The sequence below is a fragment of the Meleagris gallopavo genome, chromosome 9, assembly GCF_905368555.1.
Source record: "Meleagris gallopavo chromosome 9, MGAL_WU_HG_1.1, whole genome shotgun sequence".
In the NCBI taxonomy this organism is placed as follows: domain Eukaryota; kingdom Metazoa; phylum Chordata; class Aves; order Galliformes; family Phasianidae; genus Meleagris; species Meleagris gallopavo.
Genome location: NC_139412.1, coordinates 2,467,018 through 2,486,188, shown reverse-complemented (window position 1 = coordinate 2,486,188; position 19,171 = coordinate 2,467,018). Strand labels below are relative to the sequence as shown.

The following is a 19,171-nucleotide window of genomic DNA, read 5'->3' as shown; positions in this document are numbered from 1 at the left end:
AAAATGGCCGCTGACTCACAAAGGATCGAAATCGGGGGTCTGCGTGGAAGGAGCGGGCTTCCCTTAAAGCCCACGGGATCGGGCAGGGCTGCGCGGCCCGGCCACGAGCCAGCAAATGGTGTCAAAGAGAGACCATAGAGTGCGGGACGGCCTAGCCACAGACTGGCAGCTGCGAGACAGCGCCCCCTGGTGGGCGGAGGCCTGCGCGGCTCGCGGCACCCACTGCTGCGTGTCTCGATACCCCATTTCCGCAGTGACCTTAGCCCCCACTCGTGCTCAGGATTTTCCTGCCTACCTGTGTTGTTTCTCGGTTTCAATGGTCCTCTGTCCCTCCCTGCTGCCCGCAGTCATCCCTTTGAACCTGCAACCCTGACCCCGATGTCAGATATCTGCTCTCCTTTGCTCAGCTCGTGGTCATAGCAGTATATCTGCCTTCTCCTCTGGGAGTGGAGCAATTAAAGAATATTGCACTGCTGCCATTCTCTGATCCATCTGCTGATAAGGCCTTGCAGATATACTCAATCAGCACATTTTGCAGAGCCATTTACTGGTTAGTTGCCAAAGCTGTAAATGATGGTGTAGAACAGCTGTGAGCAGTGGAATGTCAGTCAGGTCTGGCAGACACCACACTGCTGCTGGAAGCTGTCACCTCCCCATGCTTTGGTGCCCTCAGCTCAGTGCAATTTGCAGAAGATGATGGGGAAAGGTGTCACTGCTCATCCTTCAGCTGTGTTGAGACCTACGGATGAGGGGACAGCTGTGGGAGATGGAGAGCTGGCCGTGTCCATTTGCAGGTGGCATCAGGTTGATGTCTGGGTACCTCCATCCACAAAATGTGGATGCATTACCCTCAGCCTGAGACAAGAAACAGCTTTTACTCTGTGCTTTAATCTTCATGGCATTCCCTAATGCCTGCTGTGTGAGGATCAGCCCTGGGTTGTGTCTGCCCAAAGGCCCCTTCTGCAGGGAAGGGAGCCTCAGCCCGGGCTGCGGGCTCAGAGCAGCCCCTTACTGGGAGACCCAGCAGTGCCTCCATCCTCCCTCCTGACCCTTAATCCTCCCTGTGCGTGGGCTGCCTGCAAACTCCCCCGTGCTTCCTCCCCTCCTTCCCCCCCCAGGGCCCCTTCCTCGCTTCTCGAGCAGCCACAAAGCCTCGGGCACAAAAGGCTCTCCCGTCGCCCTCCCTGACCCCCCCGACAGCCGCCCGCCCTCATCGGCCTGTGCGGGCCTGCAGGCGGCACCGACAGCCCCGTCGGGCCACGAACACACCCAGCAGGGTGTGAGCGGGCGGCACGGAGCCGAGCTGCACACCAGCAACCGCCTGGGAGCTCAGCCCAGCGCTCACCTGGCTGCTCGGTACCCGCTGTCGGAGCCCGACGGGAGCAGGTATTTCCCCGCGGGAAGCACCGAGGGGGCGGCCGCGTGGTTGGCAGGGAGGCAAAAAGGGGGTATTGCCCTGATGGAGGGTGGGGAGGGGAAGGGAGTGGCTGTGCTGCTCCTCCTGGTTGCGGGGATGGAGAGCGCAGGGGGATGCGGTGTGCGAGGCTGGGAGTGGGGTCTGCGGAGCTGTGGAATTGCCCTGAGGAGCTCTGTTCACCTGCCCATGGGGACAGCGGGGTTGTGCTCTGGGCTCAGGCAGGGTGACACGGTGGGTGTAGGGATGGCACCCTGCTTGTGGGCATCAGGTTGTCCTGTGCCAGCACCCCAGAGATGCAGCCCCCCCTCCGCAAGGGGCTGTAGGCATGTACACTGCTGTTCCAGCAACTGTAGCAGGGCTGGCTGTACTCTGTGGGGTTACCTGCTGAGAGCTGAAGGAGGGCTTCTTGAAGTCCCAGTGATTCCCCAGATATCCTCCTATGAAAGTGTAGCCAAAGCTGTGCAGCATCTGCCGGCTGTGCAGTGCCTGCTGCCTGTCCAGCCCTCCTCTATTTGGGACCTGTGCCCTGTGCAGAGGTGTTGTGTGGTTACTTCTGGTGCTGTTGCTCGCAATCCAGCTTCCAGCTGGGGGGAACAGGGTGGCATTTTTCCTCTGAAAATGCTTTCAGCACCCTGCAGACCATGTCAGCAGTGTGGGCGTGTGGCCAGCCCTGTGCTACTGCTGCCAGGCTTGGGTCCCTGGCCAGCCCTGTGCTGTCTGTGCACAGTAGGCTCAGCTGTGCAGGACTGAAGTTCAGCTGCAGCCACTCCCACTGTACTTCATACCCTCGGTGGGATCCAGCGTGTGTGTGTTTGTCTGTCTGTCTCAAGGTTTCCCTGAGCAGGGCTGACACTAGTGCTCACATGCTATCAGCAGCAAGAGGGGGTCAGGAGCAAGTCCTGGGGGATGCTGGCTGCACCCACTGCTCCGTGATGTGGGTCTGAGAGCTTCTGAGCTTTGGCATCAGGGAGAGAAACTGCCTGGCCCCTGGGGTCCAGCTCTCCTCATTGCAGATCATTGTGATGGCTGTATCATTTCTCAGTTTGCGTAGCACCAGTCAGTTCTCATGGTGTGGGGACTGTCCCAGGAATGTTCTCCTAAACAAGTGGAGATCTTGCATTTGTGTGGGAGTCGTGCCTGGGACTTGTGCAGGGAGATAGGCATATGCTTTGCCAGGTTAGAATGGGACATGGCCCTGTTGGACTTCCTACCCCCAGGTTTGGAGAGGATGTGGCATTGTGGTAAGGGCTGGGAACGTGCCATCTCCTGGCTCCCACACCTGGTTCTGGGGTCCTATGGGGTTGCAGTGAAATGGGAGTCTAGCTCTGCAAGAGTAATGGTGCTGCTTGGGGTGGGTTGCAGGCTTCCCAGCTCATTAAAGAGGTTGGGATGATGGGGGGAGTGGGGGTGTCTGCAGCAGGGCAAGCAGTAGTGAAGATGGGGTTCCAGGGTGTGCCTAGAGGCAGATCCTGTTTGGGGCTCTCTGCTTCATCCAGCCAAGAACCAGGAGCATGGGGACCACAGCAGGGCTTCCCAGTCCTCCCATTCCTGGACCACTAGCAGCCCTGCACCCAGCTATGGTCCTGCAGCTGTGGGGTGCCAGCACTGCCAGAGCCTGGATCCTGCACTATGTCCTTGCTCTCAGACAGATCCCCTAACCCTGGGCTGGAGCTGGCCCTGCTCCCTGCTAGCTCTGGGCTTGCTGTAGCTCGTTGTGCGTAAGGTGCTGGGGCAGCCTGCTGAACTAGTTGGGCTGCATTGCCTGCTCTGCTGCCCTGGCACAGTGCCCCACCTGAGAACGTGGCCAGCAGCCCCGCTATGTCCCAGGGCTGTGGGGCAGTGGCTTCTAACGCAGCCAGGATGCTGCAGTGCCCCATCCCTGTGGGGCTGGGAGTTGGTGTGTGTGGAGGTCTGTGCCCACACTGTGTGCATCCCATGCAGGACACTGACCCGCTGTGACAGCCCTGCACCATGGCAGACCCTCCTGGCTGCTGCCGCCCATGTGCCACCTGCCTGCTGTGCCTCTACAGCTGCCAGTGGATCACTGCCAAGAAGGAGAAGAGGAGGGGTCTGAAAACCACCAAGGTGATACTGTGGGTGATGCTGAGCTGGGGCTGGTCCTGCACCCCAGGAGAGCCTGGGATGCCCTGGGACCCCCCCTCTGCCCAGGGGCTGCCCTGGGAGCAGTGAGAGGGGAGGCATGAAGGTGTCAGGGTGAGGATGAGCCCTCTTCCTGCTAGGCGACAATAAGGGCAGCACAGCAGCATGAGGCTGAGCCCATCCCCTGCCCCACCGGGCACGCGTTTGTGGCAGGCTTTGCACGTGCCTAGAGCTGAGCATGGTGCGGGCATGTCCTGGGATGCAGGGTGCCCAACGAGGCACGTGGGAGGCACAGTGCCTGGGCAGGGTGCGGCCTCCCCCAGGGGTGCTGGCAGGGGGTGTCCCAGTGATTTGTAACCCAGCACTGGGGTGAGGCCCTGGGATTCTCTGAGGTCTCCGACTCCCATGGGAGTGGCTGTGCCATGGCTTGTCCCATCTTGCCAGAAATGTGAGAATTGGTCCAGGCTGCTGGCTGTCCCACTTGGCACCTGGCTCATCCCTGCATGTGTGGGGCTGGGGATGGAGAGCCTGGAGCTGGACCTGGCGTTGGATGGGTGGGCAGAAGTAGCCTGGGGGCTCCTGCAGCTGCTCAGCCCTTCTAGTCAGACTAGTCCATGCTCAGCCCAGCAAACTGGGGATGGCACCTTGCTCCTTGACCTTTCCCATACCCACAGTCCCAGCCTGCTCTTGAGGCTGCTGCAGGGGAACAGGAGGCCATATCAGCCTTAGGGCTGCCCTCCAGCCTGGCATCAGCTGCTTCTGAGCTTGTAGTGGGAGGTGTTTGTTCCCCAAAGAGCTCTCCTGGGCAGCTCAGTGCCTGGACCCTTGCTCCCTGCTCCAGGCTGAGCCTTGGGCTTCAGCACGTGGCTGTGGTCTGGGTGTCATGCAGATGTGTGCATGTTTGTCCTCTCTCTGGTTTTCAGTGTGACTGCAGCTGGTTTTTCTTCCTCTTCTGTGTCTTCCTCTTCACGTTGGTGTGGCTCTACATTGCCATCATCATCCTCAATGATTTCCACAACTTTAATGAGTGAGTAGGATCCCACATCAAGCCTGACCTCCTCCCCCTCTTCCCACCCTCCATGCCACCCATTCTTCTGACCATCCCTTTTACTTGCAGGTTCATCTTCAAGCAGCAGAAGCTGTGGCTAGACTGGTCCCTGGTTCTGTTGATAGCAACAGCTGTGCTCATCACTTACTCAGCTGTGCTGCTGGTGAGCCCTGCTGATTCCCTCTGGGTTGGCAGGGGTAGGGATCAGTGCTGGGCATGAAGCCAGCTGGAGACTGAAGACCCTGTATGCACTGGGGGGAGGGGAGCAAAGCTCCAGTGTGTCATTTGAGAGCTGAGATATAGAGTACGGATGAGCTCTGACATCTCCTCCTTCTTTCAGATCCTTGCTTTGTGCTTGCAGCTCTGTGGCCAGCCCTTGAAGCTGCACTGGCTGCACAAGGTGAGGCTGTTGGTGCAGGAAGATGATACATGCCCTGGGCATCTGCATGCTGGGCACATAATCTGCCTGGTCCTCTCCCACTGCTTTCTGATCCTTGGCAGCCACCTGGGATCCTGGTCTTTGCACTTGGGAAACTGAGGCCAGCCTGCTGGGGCTGTGTGTGGGCAGCAGCTGTTTGTCCTTCAGCCCCAGGTCTCTGGGATGGGACTATTCTCTTTGCTCCAAATGTGGGGTACTGAGTTCAGCTGTGGATCAAGATGGAGGGAAGGATATCTAAAGAACTGTGGGGGGCTTGGGAGGGAGGGCCTGCTGATCTAGAGGATGGTGATGTGTACAATCCTAACTGCCCTGTGCTGCTTGACACAGGTCCTGCTGATCATAACTGCCCTCGTGGTGGCTGCAGCCTTCACAGGGCTGGGAATAAAGTGGGCAGAGGAGTGGAGAAGTGCACGCATCTCCCTGCAGGTGAGCTGGCTTGACCAGAGACTCCCATGCTGTCCTATTATGGAGGCTCGTGGGGACAAGATACAGAATGGTGCCTGGGCTTCCCAGCATGACTGTGTGCTGTGAGAGCTAAGCCCTGTCCCAGCTTGGTCTGTGCAGCCCTGCCTGGAGCAGCTGTAGTCAGGGTGGGGGGACCGGAGGGGGACCTTGTCCTCTTCTCCCTGGCATTGAGGCTGGCCCTGTGGTGCTGGCTGTAATGGTAGATCCCTGCTATTGGATTTTGAGGACAGGAGCTGGGCTTGTGATGTCTGACGCCCTGCCTTTGTCTTTCCAGGCAACAGGTCCCTTCCTGCACATTGGAATTGTGGGAGGAATGACGCTCCTTGCCTGGCCATTGGCCAGCGTCATCTACCGCACCCACAGCACAGGTAAACCCCCCCCCATAGGGTCTCCACCTCTCCCTACAGCTGGCTGCTCTGTTTCCTGCACTCCACTGAGAGGCACTGGCAGCAGAGCAGTGGTGCAGTGGGAATGACTGAGTTCTGCTATTGATGTATCAGCTCTGCTCCTATTTGCTGCTTTTTATACCTGGGTGCAGCTCCAGCCCAGACTGCTTTGCAAATGGAGGAGAGGTGCAGATGGCAGTCTACATTGACTGTAGAATGGCAGAAGTCCTCTGTTGGAGTGCAAGGGCATGTGGTGGGCCAAGAAGAAACCTGCAGTGTTCTTGAGGCTGGAGATGCAGTGCCTGACCTAGGGCAGCCTTAAGCGAATGCTGAAAGAAGCAGCATCAGCTTGTTCCCAACAGCCTGCAGAAAGCTTCCTATGCATCTCATCCCTGCTCCTCCTTTGTCTTTCTCCAGGCCTCAAGGTGTTCCTGCTGCTTGCATACTCGGCAGTGATGATTGCCCTTTACCTGGCTCCCCTGGGGATCACCTCACCCTGCATCATGGAGGAGAACCAGCTGCCCCCCAAGCCGGCCCTGGTTGGCCACCGAGGAGCCCCTATGGTGAGCAACAGCGCTTAAGGTGACACGGAGCTGTGGGGCACTGGTGCATGGCTGAGAGGTGCCTGAAACAGCATAGGGCTGGAGGATGTGGGTGAGGAGAGTGCTGTCTGCCCCTTTCTGAGCTGACACTTGCTCCCTTTTCAGCTGGCCCCTGAAAACACCCTCATGTCTCTGCGCAAGGCAGTGGACTGCGATGTGCAAGTCTTTGAGACGGACGTCATGGTGAGGTAAAGGGGCAGCAGGGCTCAGAGGGAGGAAGGGGCCTGTGTGTCCTGGGATGTCACCTTCCATGTGGGCGCCTGGGGAACAAACCTGCAGGACTGGCACAGTCTTCATTTGGAGTCTGCCCTGTTCAAGGGCTCTGCCAATATCACCTCCCCAGCATGGTCCTGGCTGTAGCTGGGTGTCCCAACAAGCTGGGGAAGGTGCTTGGTTTCTTCTGTTCACCCAGGCTGCCTTCCAGGCCATTAGGAAGGAGGGACCCTTGGGTGGGAGGGCACTACTTGGAGAGCAGCCCCTGGGCCTTCATCTCATGCAATCCTCCTGTGGGGAGATCTGTTGCAGGGAGCAAGAAACTGTGTGATTCCTGGCTTGGCTTCTTGGTGCTTTCTGCTTCCTGGAGGCTGATCTGTCTTGTGCAAAAACTCAGAAGTAGGCTTGGGATGGAGGTTACTTTTAGAAAGTGGCTGGGAGAGGGTAGAAATGGCAGGGCAGTGTTAAGAGGCAAACAGCTTGTAACATAACCTCCTTTTTCTCTTTGCTCTCTTGCCAGTGCTGATGGGGTCCCATTCCTCATGCATGATGAGAAGCTCACCAGGACCACCAATGTGCAGACTGTGTTCCCTGAGAGAGCCACCCTGAACAGCACTGCCTTCAACTGGACAGACCTCCAGCAGCTCAATGCTGGCAGCTGGTTCCTGGAGGTCAGGATGCAGGGATGGGTGCATTGAGGGGGGGAGGGTAAAACAAGAGCCCTGCCCTGTGTTGTGCTCCCTCTGCAGTCACCTGAGCAGTGTACAGGAGCACTTTCATGCCTGCGTGGATCCCTGGGGTGTAGTTACACCCTGTGCTGGCTGCTGCACCTGGGGTTTGCTCTGAGTCACAGGGAGTTGGGTTGTGGGGAGATGTCTCATGCTCTGCCGGTGCTCACACTGAGCTGCACAGCCTGCCTGGGCATGGATGCAGCTGGGGCAATGCTGTTCAGGTGACTAATGACCTGCTGAATGCCCACAGGTGCTGGGCCTGCTGGATCAGTGCTATTAGTGGGCAGCAGGGGAGAGATGCCCTGTGCCCATCCCATGGTGGGAGGCTGGAGCAGCACTGGTGGGAGGTGGAGGCATGCAGGCTCTGCCCATAGTGGCTGACTATCTTTCCCTCCTAGAGGAGACCATTTCCCAGTGTGCAAAGTCTTTCACATGGCGATCGCATGCAGGCGACTCGGCAGAAGATCCCATCCCTGGAACAGGTGCTGGATGCAGCCAAGGAGAGCAATATCTCCATCATGTTTGACCTCCGGCCAGAGAACCACAGCGATTACCAGAGCTTTGTCAATGCCACCCTGGAAGTCATCCTACAGTCTGGCATCCCACTGCAGCAGGTGAGCTGCCCACCAGGTGCTGGATCCTGTTGTCACACTGAGCATCTCTATTTCCCCACACACCCCATTGCCATCTATGCTTCCTGCTTGGCCATCCTGTTGTACAACCACCCCATAAGCAGCTGATGACCTGTCCTTGGCATGGTAGCATAGTCCTGAAAGAGGTCCCAGGGTTCTCTAGCTGGGAGAACTTGCCAAGAGTTGGGGGTAGTGCATAAAGCTGCAGTTCATGCAAATACTTGTTTCCCAGAACTGGCCACTCTGAATAAACAGTGACTCACTCAGCCAAGGGAGGGGAGCACGGGTACAAGTGCATTAAATCAATGCTCCCTGTGCTGCACCACACCTCTCCATGCAGTTCCTTGACTTGCTGCAGCCACCTCAGTTTCCTTTGTACTTCATTGGCCTCAGTAGCGTGAGGCACGTGTTACCCTGCAGGGCTTGAGGAGCACCCAAATTGCTTTCCTTGTGGGAAACTTAGGGAGCAGTACTGTAATGCTGGCCTGGGGTGCATTCTTGCTGCAGTTGTGGCCAGAAGTGTGCTCTGCTCAATCCTTCAAGGACCCAGAATGATGTCAGCGCCCTGCAGTGGTGTTCTTAGGCTGGAGTTGCTTTCTCCTTTTAGTGGGGTTTGTGCTTGCTTCTTGGCTGGGATGAGTTCTTAGGAGACTGCCCTGGCTGAGATCCTCCAGGAAGATCATAGAGCCGTAGAATCATTTGAGTTGGAAGGGACCCTTAAAGGTCATCTAATCTGACTCCCCTGCACTGAACGGGGACACTTATAGCTCAAACATGTTGCCCAGAGCCTGGTCCAGCCATACATCCAGTGTCTCCAGGAGTGGGGCAGTGTCTGCAGAGCCCTGGAGTATCTCTTCCTTACATACATTCCCTGGCTCTGCCCAGGTTCTGTGGCTGCCAGATGGGTTCAGGGAACAGGTCAAACAACAAGTCCCAGGCGTTCAGCAGATTTATGGCCGGAAGAGACTCCAGGATGAGAAGGAGCCACTGCTGCACGTCAACCTGCCCTACCAAGACATGAGCTCTGAGGAGATCAAGTGAGAGCCTGGGAGGGGAGTGGGCTATGAGTCTGGGGTCTGACAGAAGTGAGGCCCAAGCAGGGCTGAGAGCTGGGTAGAGGCTGCAGCCTGGCATGCCCCAGAGCTGCTGTGGGGGATGGAGGCTGCAGCTCTCTGTCTGGCCAGCAAGTCTACCCTGGGTCTGGCTCTCCAGACAGTTGCTCTACGTGGCTGCAATTGCTGGATCACATCCCAGACATGCAGGCCTTTTTGCCACGAGCTGAGCATGCTGGCACCTCGCTGTCTGCCATGCTGACCACGGCTCTCCCTGCACAGGCAGTACCGCCAGGACAACATCTCAGTCAACCTATACGTGGTGAATCAGCCCTGGCTCTTCTCTGTGCTGTGGTGCTCAGGGGTGAGCTCTGTCACCACCAATGCCTGCCAGGTGCTGAAGGAGATGAAACGTCCCATCTGGTTGCTGGTAAGCAAAACCTCTGTCCTGGTGCAAAGCTTCCTGGTGTGAGTGGTGGGTCTGGTCCTGCAGCTGCATGCAGGGTGGGCTCTGTGCTGTGCTGCTGTGGCAGTGTGACCTTGCAAACCTTGCTGGTACAGCGTACAGGACTGTGCCAGCAGTGGTGCTCAATGCTTGGCTTGTCACCTTGCAGCCCAGCAGCACGTACCTCATGATCTGGATTGTTGTAGACTGTGTCTCCTTCCTGATGATCCTCTGGGCCTTCCTCTTGATGAAGTAAGTTGGATCCCTGGGGTAGTCGTTGGGGAGGCTGCAGGGTGCCCTGGCTGGTGAACCCCCATGCGTGTGCCATCTGCTGCCACCCACTCTGGGCTGATATCCTGAGGTCCCCTGGCTGGGAGAAACAGCACTGCACAAAGGCAGCTCTTAGCATCACACTGCTGCTAAAAGCATGGCTTGGCCCTTCCCGAAGCAGCTGTACTCACCAGCTTGCTGTGCACCCCAGGGCTGAGGCTGGGGGACCTTGCTCTGCCCCAGCTCCGTATACCAGGAGCAAACTGTTGTGTGCTGTGGGGCCCTGCAGTCTGTAGCCAGGAGCTCGTGAGAGGGAAGGAGGAGGGGGTGCCCAGACTGACATGCTAACATCGATCCTGCTCCATCTCCTAGGAAATGCTCCCAGCGAAGGCGGACGGCTGGTGAGTGCACAGACGCCGGCTCCTCTGTCCCTGGAGGTTCCCTGCAGGCAGCCAGCCTGCCCCAATGGAGCGTGACTGAGCCCTGCAGACTTTGAGATGGCTGAGGGAGGGAAGGGAATCCCAACACAGGGAGTTCCGGCCCTGCCCTTAGCAAACAGCCCTGTGGGATGGCATTGGGGATGCCCGTACTCCCCAGCTCTCCTCCAACCAGCTTTTTGGGCAGGTCTGCCTGTCGCTGCGGGGTGGTGGCTGCAGTCAATGACTATTTGCTTTCTCTTCTTTCTCTCCAGAGTCTGAGACGGACGTGCTGCTCACAAAGATCAACAGCCTGATGCAAGACTGACCCCTCCAGCCTGCAGCGGCCATGGGGAGGGGCAGCTGGAGAGGTTCACAGCTCAGGCAGGGAGTGCTACCCTGGCTGGATCCAAGGCTCCTTTCCTTTGCAGCTTCCTGAGCTTGCAGCCTTCCTGGCTCCCGATGTGGTGCAGAACTACTCTCATCCATGAAGACCTGGAACTGGGTCTCTTGCTCCTGCAGGCAGCGAGGGAACAGAGCTGGGGCAGGGGGCTGCTGCTGCTACCTTGTGTCCTGAGAGCTGAACTTTTCTCCAGGACCAAGACCTCAGCCCTGGGGTGCTCGGCTGGAGGCTGGTGGGGGTCTGAGTCACTGTTTGGTGCAGGGGTATGGCAGCCCGCTGTCAGCAGCAGCACCGGTGATGGGGAAGCCTTGTTTAAAGTGCTGCTGCCCAGTGGCAGGAGATGAATAGGAAGGGAGGTGTGGGTTTGGCACATGACGGAGGGGGAGCAGAGCCCTTTGCTCCCAGTGCTGAGGATGGCAGCCTCGCCCCTTCCTGCTGCTGGCTTTGTGCTTGCTGGCCGGGGTGCCCGCTCCCCCCGCAGCCAGTCCTGCGGTGCTGGGGACGGGGAGCGGGGGTTGGGGGTGGAGGGAACCTGGGCCACGGTGCCCCTACGGTGTTGCACAGCGGCAGGGGATGCACCAGGGCCGGGAGCACTGTTACTTAGCATCGGGCACTTTGAACTTGGAGAGGGGAGTCTGTTTCACTTGCTCCTGCCTATTTATGTCAATAAATCAGCTGAGAGGTAGACAGTCCTTACCAGCGGCGAGTTCGGCGTAACTCTTTCCTCCCCTCCCCTTTCAATTTCTCCCTCCCAGCTCGGGGCAAAGCAGCGATACGCGGTGTGTCCGTGCCACCTAGTGCCGGCGTGGGGAAGCACCGTCGGGGCGGGGGGAGCGGAGGCAGCTTCTGACCGGGGTCCTCCACCACGGGGAGCGGACCGGCTGCGGGGCGCCGAACCGGGTCGGCCTGAGGCTACCGATGCCCGGGGTGGGGGAAAACTCGCAACGAAACGTCCCGGTGCTGGAAGGGATGAGGGGCGCTCCGGGGGGCGGAGCGGGGGTGGGGGTGGGGGCGGTGGGGGCGGCTCTTAGCCCCGGTTCCCGCTGGGCGGGGCAGGCGGCGGCTCGGCCGCTCGTGGGTTGGCACCGAGCGGAGCGGCCGCCGGCCACGGCGGAGCGATGATCCGCAGGGAAGGTAAGGAGAGCCCAGCCCTGCCCTGCCCCGCCCGCAGCTCCGGGAACCGCGACCCGCAGAGCTCAACAAGTGTCCGCACCGCGAGCGGGCTGTGCTGGGATAGCGGCTGCGGCTCCCGCGGGATGGAGAGCTGTAAAATGGGTGTCCGCATGTGTGCCCGCCCCGGGAACGTGGGATGCGTCCTTATAGCAGCTGGCTATGGGGTGCTGCGCATCCTCTGTGGGTAGGGAGGACGTGGATGCGTGGGTCAGGTGAGGAGGGACCCTCTGTAAGTGGGGTGTGCTCCTACAGGTGCTGTGATGCTCGGGCTGTCCTCTGGGTTTGGTATGCAGGGCCAGAGCTCCCCGTTCCTGTGTCACCCACCATGAGGGCCAGCAGGATGCGTGCTGTTCTTCTTGCACAGCTCAGGCTGGGTGGGATGGTCACACCGTGTTCAATCTGTGTCTCAGTGTGGTGGCTGTAGTTCTCCACCTGCTTCTTTAGGCTCTGCTGATGAGGTCAGGGATGAGCAGTGAAGATGACTCACAGGATGCTGGGCAGTGGCTGGAGCCGTTGTCTGATGCTGCAGAGAAAAAAGTCCTCAGTACCAATATGGGGCTGGAATGCCTGTAAAGCTCAGTGAAGGTGGAGTCCTGGAAAGTCCCTGCTCTTCCCAAAGCTGCTGCGGAGCCTAGCTCTGAGCAGGAGCGATTCATGCTTCCCCTGGCTCCTTTCTCTTCTGCTCCGGGGATGAGTCAGTGTGGCCTGGTGACACAGGCAGGACCCCAGCAGGGTGAGTTGGGACAGCAGGTGGCACGCGCCCTGGCAGACACAGACCCCCTTGTTTGGTGACCTGAATTCCCCGCCGAGAGCCTCGGGACAAGCAGGACCATCCTTTCTGCATGAGTTCCTGGGTCAAAAGATGAGTCTCCAACAGCAGCGGGACGCCTCCCCCGCCGCCTCGCACAGACTCCCTTTGTCTGTGGGCTGCTGGGGTGACAAAGGGAAATATTCAGCAGTAGGGCTGGGACGGGCTCAAGGTCCGTGGGAGCTCCCCACCCATCTGTAATGGGTCACATCTGGGGTTGGTGCTGGATTTTGCCCAGCTATGGAACTGAGTTGGCCAGAAAAGAACAGAGCTATCCTGGTGCAGGGAGCTCATAGCCCCATTGTTTTAGGGCCAAGGTTGTCCTACAGCTATGGGGAGCTTGGTCACAGCAGCCTCCTGGCCAGCATCCCTCCTTCCTGGCTGTATTTTCCACTGACTTAAGGCTCCAATGCATGGAGCAATTCTCACCCTTCACCTTGTAGAACTGCAAGTTTTTCTGCCCGTGGAGCTGAGCTATTTGCAATGTCTTTGCAGCTGCCCCACTTGCACAGCCCTCTCTGCTCATCTCTGCTGTGACTGTCTGACCCTGCATGGGAGAGCACATGTTCCTAGGGGTCACACAGCCCTGTGCAGCGGGGATGTGTCCAGCTCCTAAAAACTCCTCTGTCTGGGAGGTAGCAGTGGTTCTTGGGCTGCCTGCAGGGACACCTGCATAGAAAAGCTGCTTTAGTATCTGTCCAGCTCTTAAAAGTCCAGAGCAGTGAAGGCATTGCATGGATAAGCTTGGTGCACTCAAGCTTTCCCAGATGATTTCTGTCCATCTCCCAGCATTAATGCTGTGTTATTCCTGTATCCCCTCTGCAGACACCGAACGGGCAGTGGAAATCCTGACGAGATACCAAAGCACCCTGTGCTCCCCAGAGGAACAGGAGCTGAAAGCCTCCATTGGAAAGATCTCACACATCTTCCAAAGTGAACTATTCCAGGCTCTGCTGGGTAAGCCCCTTCCTGCTGTTTTCTGGGGCATTGCAGTCAATGGGTGCACCTGGCTGGAGCAGACCCACTCCTGGCTGCGTGGTTTCTCTTAGGACATAAATTTTGGAGTTATGTCAGAGATGATCCTAGTGTAACCCAGGCTGCAGTAAAGGCACAAAGCAGAGGATTTATGTATTAGAGCACAGAAGTGATGTGGGGAGAATAAAGCTGGAAGGGTCAGGTCTGTGCTTGGTGTCACATGGGAGGGAGGTGGCACAGCAGTCCCGCTGTCCTGTCAACACCAACACCAGGGAGTGCCACTTGGTTGCTGGTGACCTTTTCAACTGGTTGAGCAGGATATTAGTTCCCGGGACAGAGCCAGCTTTCACTTGATGTGTTTACCTAACGAGGAATTTGCATTAATTGCTTCCTCCCCCGTCCCTTGAGTGTGTGTTTGTGAATTCCTCCGTCCTTGTGCAGCCCTGCGTGATGCTGCAGCTCACTGCTCACACGTGGAACCACTCGGCGTCCTCAACCCCATCCCCATGGGCACACAGGGATGAGTGACACTGACACATGGAGGGCAAAGTGCTCCTATTCCATTTGCTTTTCACCCACCCTTCTCCCAGTAGGCTGCTGTACCTCGGGAGTTTGCTTGGAGCCTCAGGGCTGGGTCAGGGTGTTTGCAGGGTGTGCTGTGCCTACGCCTGCACCTGTGCTCCCCTTCCCACGGCACGGGGTGCTGCTGCCTCTGTTCTCTCCTGTGCTCTCAGCAGCACCTGCTTGGTTGGTTTTTTTTTTGGGGGGAGGCACAGTCAGCCAAATGCATGAGGCTGATACACAGTCATCTTCAACTTGTGCTCCTGCAGGTAATGCTTTCCTAAGACGTATGTTAAGCTGGAGCACCAAAGTGTGTTTACTGGTAGCAGAGCTACTGGAAGTGCCAAATGGTGCTGTGCTTCACATGTTGTTCCACATGAAAAATGCAAGGGGTGGGGCCTCCCGGGCACTTCTTTAGAAATAAGCTGCTTTGTGAACTCAGACTCTGCTCCTGGGCTAGTGGAGATGCAGTATGTATGGGTTTGGGTGCTGTGCTGCTGCCCTGTGTTGCTATGCCTGTGCTCTGCTGGATGCTGTTCCCCCCAGCCTTCCCCTACAGCCTCTTGCATCCTAACAAAAAATTTATCTGTTTGATGCACGGAGCCTAGGAGGAAAGTGTTAGACCATGCCTGATCTCTGTTCTTCATTGTCAGTCTGGAGTTGCTCTTCCTTACTGGATTCAGAGGGGATTTACATTGCCAACAAACGGGCACCAGCCTGTAAAGCAGAACGTGGGGCTCCCCGGCACCCCCACCCCAAGGTTCCCCATTGCCCACTGTGACATTCCTGCCCCAAACAGGGACAGCAGCAGTGGTGTTCCCCTGCGATGGAGCCATCCGAATCCTGTGTTCATTTTCGGGAACTCTTGTGCATTCCAAGTGTAATCCATGCAGCCAGGAGCCCTGTTACACAACCACTATTTTCATAAGCAGAGGGAGAGATGTTTTTGCACAAAAACAAAGTCTGTATGTCCGGCTGTGGGATGAACACTGGCTGTAACCTCAAGGCTGATCAGTGACAACTTCAGGGGCAGCTTTTGTCACCAGAGGTGCACCTGGGGACTGGCATCTGTGCACCTCTCCCTTCTCTTCCTCTGGCCGCTGGGTTTCCTGCAGGGCACCCTTTGCCAAGCACCAGATTCTGGTAAATCTGTTAAAGATGGTTTGACAAACCTCTCTGGAGCCTTTGGTTCCCTTTGGGGCTGCTGCAGAATCAAAGTATCACAGAACCATTAAGGTTGGAAAAGGCCACTAAACCCATCTACAACAACCCATCCTCACCATGCCCAGTAAAGTGGGGCTCCCCAGGCTCCTCTGCAGTGAACACAGAAAATGAATTTGTTTTCCCTGCTGTGGCTTTCCTCCCTCTGAGTGCTTCTTTCCGCCCAGCCCCTTTCTGGCCCTGCAGCCCTGACCGCCTCCAGTCTCCCACGTGCTGTCAGGATTTATGACTTTGCCATGCTGCATGCGAGACATTCACCAAACCCCCTCAGCCGACCTCTTGGAGTGGTACATTTAACCTGGCAGCATTTACCATCCTTTCTGGTTTTCTCATTTGAGCACAGTTTCAGCTATGTAGGGGCGTACCTTTTCCCTTTCAAAGCCCCCTTTCCTGCAGTGCTTTCCTCCTTTTTGCCGTGTAACATCCACCAACCAAGGCTGCATGCGTGCTCTGATGTCACCATGCAGAGCCTCTAAATAGGCTTTGCTGCTTCCCACCCTCTTTGTCACCCCTTCCAGTTTCTTTCTGAAGATCTTCTCACTTTTTCTGTAGTTTCCCTTCTGAAATAAAGCATTTAAACGCAGCGATGTGAGATTTGCTGCTCCTGCAGCATTGGGCTGGGGCTGCTGCGTGTTTCCATTAGGAAGTGCAGCAGCCCCACTGCTTCCTGCAGTGCCCCGTGGGTTGGATGGAGAGGGGAAAATGCTCCTGGCAGAGTTGGGAGGAGGCACCTGCAGACCCTGCACCCAATGCAGGGCACTGGCACTATGCTTTCTGCCCACTCCTGCTGATGTTTCTTGTGCTGTTTTGCAGATATCCACGAATTCTACGACTTCACACTGCGCTCAGCACCCCTGCAGCCTCCCAGCCCAGCAGTGCATCGTGGCACAGCCCAGCACCTCAGCCCCCGAGAGCCCCACGGCCCCCCCGAGGTAAGAGCCGCTCTGTTCCCTGCAGAGGGGACAGGTTGGCATCAGCTCCCATACCAGCAGTGTGTTTCCACACCTCCTCTGTCGCAGCTTGCCTCAATAATTAGGCAACATCTCTCATTCATGAGAGTTAATTGAATTATTCCTAATGCAAATGACTTCAGCTCTAGCTCTGCTTTCTGCTGTGGGTCACTGGGGCTCTGATTGAGCTACCTTGCAAGCTGCTTTTGATAACTGGAGTTGGGCCTTTCAAGTTTCCTTTTTCAGGATTTTTTCCATTTCTCTAACTTCTACGTCTCTTATTTGCATTCTCTTTAATTTCCAACAGTCTTTTATGTGATACAGCACCAGGCAGAGAGGCAGCGACTGAGCAGTAGGCTCCGAGTTGTCTCACAGGCACAAAAGCAAATTGAATTGCCTTGATGGGGTAAGGGCAGTTTTGCCTTTCCAGGCCTGCTCCAATCCTTACCTCACAGCTCTAGATCCGGTCTATGGCACTGGATCAGTTTTCAGTGGGTTTATGACTTATTTCTGGAGCAACGGACACCAGGATCCTATTTAGTTTTCTGGGGCTGCAAGAGACTCTTTCTCAGCAGTGGGGTCCGCCTGCTTAAGCACACGTCACTAAGACACCATCACATCCCTCCTTCTTTCCCCAAAGAGATGCACGGAGACATCTCACATTGCTGGAAAGTAGAATGGAATGGGAATTGAATTGGAAGCGACCTAAAATCATCCACCCTCAGGCCAGCAGCGGGGTCTCCCTGCCCTGTACGCATCCCAGGGGCTCGCAGCCCTCCCTACCCACCTCTATGTCCCGGGTCTCATTGCAGCCACCAGCCCAGGATGGTGAGCGAAGGCTTCTCGCGGTGACACCGGGGACTCCCCCAAGGCTGGTGAGGGTGACAGCACGCCGGACGGAAGCACCGACCAGTGTCTGCAGCCTGGTGCTGGGCTCCCGCAGTGCCCTGCCGCAGGTGAGCCCCCGCACCGCGTCCCACCGGGCCACCGGCTGCCACCGCGGGGACAGCACCGGGGCTGTGTGCCCATAGCACTGTGGGATGGTGCTGGGAAGGTGCCTGGGGCTGGCGTTTCCTTGGGCTCTTCCCATTGGGACGGTGATGCTCAGGCTGGGAAACGTGGCAATAACACTAACAGCATCCCCGTGCTTTAGCGCTCGTGTGGTCCAGTGTCAGCGGTGGGAAGGCAAATGGATGTGGCACAGGATGGAAATCCTCCCAGCCCTGTCCCCAGATATCTCCATCTTACTCCCACCTCGCATATTTCCACCTTTTTCTCCAAGCTCCTCAATGGCAGGTCCATTCCTCAGCATACCAGGAGCTTTTCTCTGCTGTTTGCCATTTATCTGGATGTGGGTCGTAAATCTCAGCTCCCTCCTGGTGTGAGCGCATCGCGTGGGCTCCATACCTGATGTTGGTTGTAGGGACGAGTGAAGGGCAAAATGCACTCTGAGCCTTTAGGGAGGGATGGAGTGGCTGTGATGGATGGAGCTCACCAGACGTAAAATAACATGAAGGCTTTGTTTTTCTTGGCACAGCTTTAATCAGTCCTTGTTTGCTAGGTTGGATTCTTCTTCCAAATTATTTTAAATGTGAAAATCACACTGCTGCTTTTCTCCCCGTTTTAAATGTTTCCCTTCTCACTTTAGATTCCAATAAAATGGGTGATGCCCCATTTTTTTCCTTACTGCTGAATTTCTCCTTTTCCTCTCCCTCCTCCCTGCGTCTTCAAACACTCACCAAATCCTTACCAGTGCTGGAACAGGGGGGGCTGTGGTTAAATGGAAGCAAGAGGTGCAGTCTGCAATCAACCCACCCTTAGTGGTGGTCTCAGCAGTGAAAACTTTGCACGTGCTGGCAATTCACCTGCTTTTATTACTTCATCCACTGGGATTTCAAATGGAGCCTTCCTCCTTGTGTCCCACCCTGGTGTCCCTGGGCTGCACCCCTGGATGTGGGGCAAGAATCTACAAGCACAGCATTCAGTCCCACACACCTGGCTGAGATGCAGACACCTCCTCTCAATTTTGAGATTTCACACGGTGGGGAATCTGCTGTGTGATAGTCCAGCTCTCCTGATGGTTATTTATCCTTTCCATTAAAAATGTGCACTTTATTGCTAGCCTGGATTCCTCTCTCTTTAGCTCCCAGCCCCAGGAGGTTTTCTGCCTTTGTTTGCCAGGATAAAGGGCCGCAGCAATCAGAACTGTTCCCAACATGTCAGTATTTATAGATGCGTCTGAGTTCCCTCTTAACTTTCCCTTAGATAAACTAAACAGATTGGCTTCCTCACTCGCTCAGTGTTGTTCCAGCCCTGAAATCGTTCCTGTCATTCTTTCCTGAAGTGTTCCTTTTCTTTTCAGCCTTCTCCTTGTATGGGGTCAGGTTGAGGTGATATGGGCACCTTCAGCCAAAGCACTCACACCCACACTTCTTCCTTCCCAACCCGGATGGGTGCAGAGCAGGGGCCTGGAGGGAAGGCTTTTGGGATGTTGCTGTACAGTGCTTGGCCGTGCTTGGGGCTTTTCTGTCCATGGGGCAGCTCTCCTGGTCACTGGGACCAAGCAGTGCTGGAAGCTGCAGGCTCGGAGCTGCTCCTCTCCAAGCTGGGATGTGAAGGGTTGGCTATGGAGGTGAGCCCCATCCCTCTGCTGTCCTCATCTGAGCATCATCATTGTTGCTGAAGGCCTGCTTTGTCCTGCATCCCCATATGCAGGATGTCACGGGGCTGGATGACCCTCCACACCCAACTCCTGCCCAGCTATTTGGTGGCTTCTTGTTCCTGGCTTTTGGTGCTGTATTTCTAAAGCACTTGAGTTGCAAATGGCACTCAGAAGAACTGAGGAAGCTTTTATAATAGATTAT

At 56.6% G+C, this 19,171-nt stretch overlaps 2 protein-coding genes across 5 annotated transcripts in view; both read left to right on the top strand.

Annotated features, from left to right (window-relative positions):
- Positions 1–1,226: 1,226 nt before the first annotated feature.
- GDPD2 (glycerophosphodiester phosphodiesterase domain containing 2) lies at positions 1,227–11,318 on the top strand. 2 transcript variants are annotated; one of them, XM_010714972.4, is made up of 16 exons: positions 1,227–1,386; positions 3,359–3,502; positions 4,441–4,544; positions 4,635–4,728; positions 4,906–4,965; positions 5,332–5,430; positions 5,744–5,837; positions 6,273–6,418; positions 6,563–6,645; positions 7,191–7,341; positions 7,800–8,015; positions 8,919–9,070; positions 9,368–9,515; positions 9,700–9,782; positions 10,173–10,201; positions 10,492–11,318. In XM_010714972.4, exons 2-16 carry the CDS (start codon positions 3,389–3,391, stop codon positions 10,542–10,544), a joined length of 1,626 nt encoding a protein of 541 aa, XP_010713274.1. In that variant the 5' UTR covers positions 1,227–1,386; positions 3,359–3,388; the 3' UTR covers positions 10,545–11,318. The 2 variants fall into 2 exon arrangements, with proteins under 2 accessions (XP_010713274.1, XP_085086822.1); XM_085230696.1 differs by lacking the exon at positions 10,173–10,201.
- A 317-nt stretch (positions 11,319–11,635) lies between these two features.
- The window catches only part of DLG3 (discs large MAGUK scaffold protein 3), a 55,474-nt gene continuing 47,938 nt past the window's right edge, over positions 11,636–19,171 (top strand). Inside the window, exons 1-4 of one of the 3 annotated variants that reach the window (XM_085230688.1) lie at positions 11,636–11,753; positions 13,426–13,557; positions 16,171–16,289; positions 17,120–17,263. In XM_085230688.1, coding sequence (XP_085086814.1) covers positions 11,738–11,753; positions 13,426–13,557; positions 16,171–16,289; positions 17,120–17,263 — 411 coding nt within the window. In that variant the 5' untranslated portion in view covers positions 11,636–11,737. Of the gene's footprint in view, positions 11,754–12,265; positions 12,526–13,425; positions 13,558–16,170; positions 16,290–17,119; positions 17,264–19,171 lie in introns of those variants that run through there. The other 2 variants (XM_085230686.1, XM_085230687.1) reach the window with 2 other exon arrangements.